The sequence below is a fragment of the Salvia hispanica genome, chromosome 4 (assembly GCF_023119035.1).
Source record: "Salvia hispanica cultivar TCC Black 2014 chromosome 4, UniMelb_Shisp_WGS_1.0, whole genome shotgun sequence".
Classification (NCBI taxonomy): domain Eukaryota; kingdom Viridiplantae; phylum Streptophyta; class Magnoliopsida; order Lamiales; family Lamiaceae; genus Salvia; species Salvia hispanica.
The window spans coordinates 5,337,353-5,343,891 of NC_062968.1; the positions used below are offsets into that span (position 1 = coordinate 5,337,353).

Consider the following 6,539-nt stretch of genomic DNA (forward strand, 5'->3'; position numbering starts at 1 on the left):
CTTGAGTCAACATTTCTTGATCTAATCCATTCAATTTATCCTTGAACTTCTTGGCTTGGCTTTTAGTGACCGGTCCAACAGACATTGTAATTTACAATCCTTGAGTTGCATCAAATTTGACCTTTTTGTTGACGATCTTTGCTATTATTTTTATATTTTTGGCGGGGATGTAATCAAATGCAAACTCTAAATATTGATAAACTCCAAACTACGACTTTGGACCGTTAGAAAATGATATGATGACCAAATAATAGCAACAAAAAAGTTAACATAGTATCACAGTTGAGGTTGTGTTGACATTTTTTTATATTATTTTGTTATCTCAGTTGACATTTTCTAACGTCAGATCATAGTTTGGAGCTTGTACAATATTTAGAATTTGCATTTTATCACTACCTTGACTTTGTTTGTAATTGATCTATCGATCGTGAGACTGATCACCTCTTACTTGTAAACAGTCTTAGTCAGATATTGAACCCCAGTGGTTGATAACAAAAAAAAAGTCTTTGTCTCGTTACGCTTTATTGTAAGTACTTACGTTTTTCATTCGAGAAATGATGAATATATAGATGCCTGATTTGTTATGGTTTGTGATACATCATACAAGTAGAGTGATGGTTAAAAGTGTGATCTTAATTTGTTTGATAGAGCAGAGATGAATGAAGAGATGAAATCCAGCATGCAATGCTTCCAACAAGGAGAAATGCGGCCGCAATATATGAGACCGACAAGAAACTCTGCACTTCATCCCTCCACGCATATTTCTTCATATCCATCGTCGCTCCAAACACCGCCCCCGCCGCCGTTGTCACCACCAACGCCGCAACCTAGCAAAACCAAAATTACTCAGTCAACTTAGTTATTCCACTTAATAAACTACTACTACTACTACTACTAATTAATTAATAATACTAGTAATTAATGTTGTACCTTGTCCGCATAGAAATCGAACTTAAGGAAGGCGTAGCTATTTATGAGATGCTTCTTCCTCATCATGTAGTGTATCGAGAATGGAACTTGAAGCACCGTGTAACCGAGTCCAATCAACGCTACCCAGAAACCGTACCTGATTAATATTTCAATCCATTTTTAAAACTTAAATCAAAGCCGTTCTAACAAATAAACAAGATCGATTTACTCTAGGCAAAATAAAAATAAAAATAAAAATGATGTGTGTGTGTAGAGAGAGAGAGAGACTTATATGAGCGAAAATCCTTGTATGTGTAGACATAGCCAGTGTCATTAATCTTGGCATCATTGGTCTGAAAAACTGCAATTGCTACTATGAAAGAAATCATGGCAGCAATTCTTGCACTCAACGTCGTAATTGCAAACCTTGAACCCTTTTCTTCAGACTCACCATGTCCATTATTATAGTCTTGAGGCTGAGGGTAAGACATTAATTAATGGGAGTAATATAATTCAACTACTACAATTTTCTTTGCTGATTCACTTACACAGCTATGTGCGCGTATTATACTTATATAGAAAGGATTATGGTAACAGTACTCTTTATATGTGTGACTGATTCACTACACGACAAAATATTAATTGCAACTAGCTTAGGGTTTTGTATCATCATCTTCTTCTATAGTAATTAATGGTTGAAATATACAATGCTCCACACCACAGTGGATACGAATTCTCTAAGCTAGACTACTAGATGCGTTGCCAGGCTAGCCAGTTGGTTCCGGGGAGCAGATATTGCTACAAGGGCGGTTCGAATCCCACTCGGCGTGTGGGGCTTCCCCTCTCTCAGGCACAAGTGTGAGCGCCTTGGGAGATGGGCTCGCGTCGGGACAGATGGGTTGAAGGCCTCCCTCAACGGACGTGTGATCGATTGAACCTCACAAACTGTCGGGCCGGGGTGGGGCGGCCAAGGTGACCGCATCACCTTTTGCTACAACTAGACTACTAGACGCGTTAATAAGTGCTGGTGCCCCACACATTTCACACATCCATCCAAGGACAAATTGTCATTTTTGGCAAGATGATTGGAGGGAAAAGGAATAAACACCATTTCTTTTTGTTTTCAATATATACTCTCCGTCACGGCCAATAATCTTTGATAGTAGCATCGCAAAATTTTATAGTAAAAATGTAAGAAAAAAAAAGTGATTTGACTATTATAAATAATTACTACTAGTAAGATCTCATTAAATAAATAAATAAATTTATCAAAAAATAGAAGTCTTTTTTTATATATATAAAATGGGCCAAAATAATAATAATAAAAAATCAGGATTATTGGTAGTGGATCGAGTCCAAATGAGATATGTTTAAATATTTTTGACACGATTAATGTGGCCATAAATTTTACTATCAATTGTATACATATATATATGAAATTAAGAAAAATATTTGAAAGAAATCGAATTTGATGAGACGGCCGGTTTGCCGTTGACGATTAGTGCGATGTAAATGCATTACCATCTGGCAAACGCTAATGGACGCATCTGTAGAAAAAGCAATAAATTAGTGAATTAATTAAGTTAGTCATACCATTTTCTTCATTAAAATTTCAAACGATGTAAAGTTAATTTATACTCCATTGTTATTCATTTCTTATAGTATATGAATAGCATTTCGATTTTCGCACAATAAAGACAAATGAAAACCAGTACGAGCCCCTCATGAAGCTGAGTACAAGTCTAAATTTTAACGACGCGAATGACTAGTAGCTCAATGGTATGTTGTTTTAGTGGCTAAATTAAAAATAATGCTTATCATTTTCCAACGTCTCAACCTCTCTAATTACCGTATTGAATTATCAATCTGTACCAATTAGTTCGAATGAAAATAAAAAAATAATGAAGAAATTGTTTAAATTAAATAGACCAGTCCAATGGTATTTCTTTTGCAGAATTAAGCAACTTTTGGTCGAATACATCAAATAGGACAAGAGCCTAATTTTCACCTTCGGTTTGGTCAAGAAGCCATACAACTAATTGTACACCTCATTGCATGTGACAAAATTGTAAGGTTAAAAAATACTCCAAGTCTCCACTACAATTTTAACCAATCAATCGTATATACCGTACGCAATATTGCATACCTCGATATATTGTAACGTGACAACACATTTCCAACCACAAAGGTCTATCGATTTTATGGTTTCAAACATTCTGTTCCGTTGCAATAACATTTTCCTTGACATCAAATTTAATGTAATGGTGGTCAACGGAGTTAATTAACTATAGATTAATTAAATTTAATAGAAGACTAAAGTTCATTTTTGCTACTTTACGTTCGTCCTAAAAATCTTTTGGTCCCTAACATATTGTTTTGATACAATTTGGTCCCAAACATATTATTTTGGTCCAAAATAACCATTTTCTGTTAAAATTTACAGTCAAAATGTTTGATCAATTTAATAACTTAATTATAATCTATGACTCCCGTACATTTTCCATAAAATTCTTTTCGGGCCCCATATATTTAGTTTATGACCTTGTTTGGGACCAAATGTACCAAAACAATATGTAAGAACCAAAAGGTCACAAATTTAATGTGTGTGACCTAAAAGAATTTTTGGGCAAATGTAAGATACCAAAATTGGACTTTAGTCTTAATAGAATGAGGTATCCACTACTAAAAATAGTAAAAGTAAAGTGGGACAATTAATATGAGATGGAAAACTGAAACACGTAATGAGGACGTAGGGAGTATATAAATAAATTTTATGTCCTTTGACTTGGGTGAATTAAACTTCATCGAATCATAATTTTGATTTTATTAAGCTACAAGAATTTGAATGTTAGGGCTAGTTTGAATTATTAAAAATTGGCAGGTTATGTAGTTTTTGTTTGCAATTTTACAAATCATTTAAAAATTATATATTTTATGATCAAATATCGTGATTTAATTAAATGATAATATGGAGTTCAACAATTTCTTAAAGAATTGGCATAATATTTTGGCATTGTATATGAATTAAGGCGCGATAATTATGCTAATGTTAATTATATTATTTAAAATAATTAGGCATATTATGTACGTAATTTTATTTTCATTGTATATATAAAATATAACTATTATTAATCTGATGTGGGTAATAACATCGTTATAAATTAATTATATGTAATATTAATGTAGTTATATAGTAGTACTAACAACAAACCATTGCTATTATAAGATGATTGGGCTTGGTTAAATTTCACTCTGCAGACACGGCAAGATTCAAAGAATTAACTTAGGAAGTTGAGAGCTACCGAAATAAAAGCCATTTGAGTGTTGAGTAGATAAATTAAGTGACATACTTTATCTAATTTATTGATATTTTATGAATCAAAATCTACAATTATGTAGTTTCAATTTATATAAAAATATGGAGTATACCAATATGCGTATAAATAGATATTAAATCAATAGCAGTTGGTAATTTATAGATAGACTTCAAAGTTAGTGTGAAAAATTAGAATTGGACGAAAGTTAAGAAATTAATAGACAAATAAGAGAAGAAGTATACAGTATGTACGTTGGGATGCACACGGGCTGCATCTGCATGAATTAATTTTTAATTGAAAATACAGAAAATCCTAAGTCCAATAAATATTTATATGAAACCGCAGCTGCTACCTTGGGGAGCACCTTATGTTCATGCGCATTGCGCAATAGCTAACGAACCTACATAAGTATAATATAACGAGTAAATTACACTTGTATAGCAAAGTTACAAATTAACCTAAATAGTTTTAATTAGTGAGGGCAAGTGAAGAGTGAATGGAAGAAGAGAGGCTGGAAATGCATCCAACAACAGCAAATGCTGCAGCCACATAACCCACGCTCAGAAAATCTTGCTTCTTCGAATTATACTCATTCCATTTTACCCTCTTCAAATCCACCGTCGCGCAGAATGCTGCTCCACCTCCTGTTGCTACCAGCACTGTCGTCATCTGATCATATACATTCATCGAATCACTATGATTAAATTGGTACTACTATTAAACTATTCATTACATTTACATATTTGATATATACCTTATCCACGTAGAAGCACAACTTAAGCAGTGTATAGCTATTGATGATACGTTTCTTCCTGAGAATGTAGTGAATTGTGCAAAGGAAATTTGCAGCAATCCCAAACAAAGCTACATAAAACATGTACCTGCATTTTAATTACTACTACTATATTAAAAATGAATGAAATTAAATAAATGTGTTGTAATACCAACTACTGCCGAGTGTTACTTACTTGTAAGAGAAAACACGATTGTAAGTATAGACGTAGCCGCGGACCAAGGTGGCCTCGTTGGTCAGAAGAACTGCAATGGAGGCCGTGAGAGAAGCCATCGTCACCGCTCTAGCTGTCACAACTGCTGCTGAAAACTTGCCACACTTTGAACCATTCTCAGCCTCTTCAAAATCTAGAGTTTTTGACATTTTCTTTTTCTTAAATATTAATATCTCGATGCTTTCTTCTTCTTTGCTTGCTACCTACAATAAACCTCCTTTATATAAATGCACCAAACTTTTTTTGGCATTATTTAAAGTGGCATGTCGTCGTATCTTATACTAGTAAAATCTAGCTAGAATAGACAAAAACATTATTTATTCAAACTAATAATATAGTATGATTTTTGCAGATTGTGAAACCGGCCCCAAGCCTTTGGCATTAATTGTCATCGTTTCCTTTGGTAAATATTGCTAAAAACTATTACTATAAACAATGAACTAATTAATACATACTCCATATCAGTTAGGACAAGCGAGTAATGATCTTCATTCCGATAGAAACTATGGCAACAACTAATATAACGATCAAGTTAATTTGGACAAAAAGATGGAAAACAGCCTAGCAAACGGGAGACCAAAATATTCAACGCGGCAATACTTATGCTATGTGTCATCAAGTTCTCGGATTCTGTCACATACGTATAATACTACGAGTGCATGGTTTTTTTAGCGATGGCCTAAAGCACGTATTTTGGTGCTTAGCTATTGAGCATGTCGTTGCAATCACATTTCACCGATTTCACGTTTATGCATGTATAAGTTGTGGATCGATCAATGATTGATCAGTACCACATGATTTCCCATTTCCTTAAAAATTTGGAAGATCAATTTTATTTATTTATTTTTTTCTTTCTAAATTCGGATTTACTTATGTCTTGTATTTTTAGTTGCTTGATGAAATTATTATTTTTTACTACTATCACATTAGCATCACCAACAAAGTTACGCCTTCTGCTCGTGTCTTCATGTTTTACTGAGAAGATTCATCATTCAACGCTTGATGAAAAAACAATAAATTAGTGAATTAAGTTAGTCATACCATTTTCTTCAGTAAAATCTCAAACGATGTAAAAGTTATTTTGTAAATTGTGACTCAATTCTTATGAATATTATTACGCACAATAAAGACAAATGAAATCCAATACGAGCCCCTCATGGAGCTGTATTTTGATTTGTTTAGACGGTTTAATAATCGTATACCATACAAAGATATAAATGTTTTGATTTATATATACTACTGTACTTGCTTATTCACATGTTTAAAGTTAGATGGGAATATTGAGCAAATTGTCAGAAAAATAATG

General features: G+C 33.2%; 1 protein-coding gene across 1 annotated transcript; it reads right to left on the minus strand.

Annotated features, from left to right (window-relative positions):
* Positions 1-632: 632 nt before the first annotated feature.
* LOC125220238 lies at positions 633-5,382 on the minus strand. Its single transcript, XM_048122401.1, has 6 exons — positions 5,195-5,382; positions 4,981-5,038; positions 4,758-4,895; positions 1,198-1,385; positions 931-1,066; positions 633-827 (listed from the first exon to the last, which is right to left on the minus strand). The coding sequence occupies exons 1-6, from the start codon at positions 5,380-5,382 to the stop codon at positions 633-635; spliced, it is 903 nt and encodes a 300-aa protein (XP_047978358.1).
* Positions 5,383-6,539: the final 1,157 nt, after the last annotated feature.

Excerpts from the sequence above, each read along its gene's own strand:
- LOC125220238 (XM_048122401.1), bottom strand. The coding sequence starts at position 5,382 with ATGTCAAAAACTCTAGATTTTGAAGAGGCTGAGAATGGTTCAAAGTGT. Across the intron at positions 4,896-4,980 it reads TGTGCTTCTACGTGGATAAG|ATGACGACAGTGCTGGTAGC; the intron begins GTATATATCAAA and ends GTATATGATCAG. Across the intron at positions 828-930 it reads TCGATTTCTATGCGGACAAG|GTTGCGGCGTTGGTGGTGAC; the intron begins GTACAACATTAA and ends TGGTTTTGCTAG.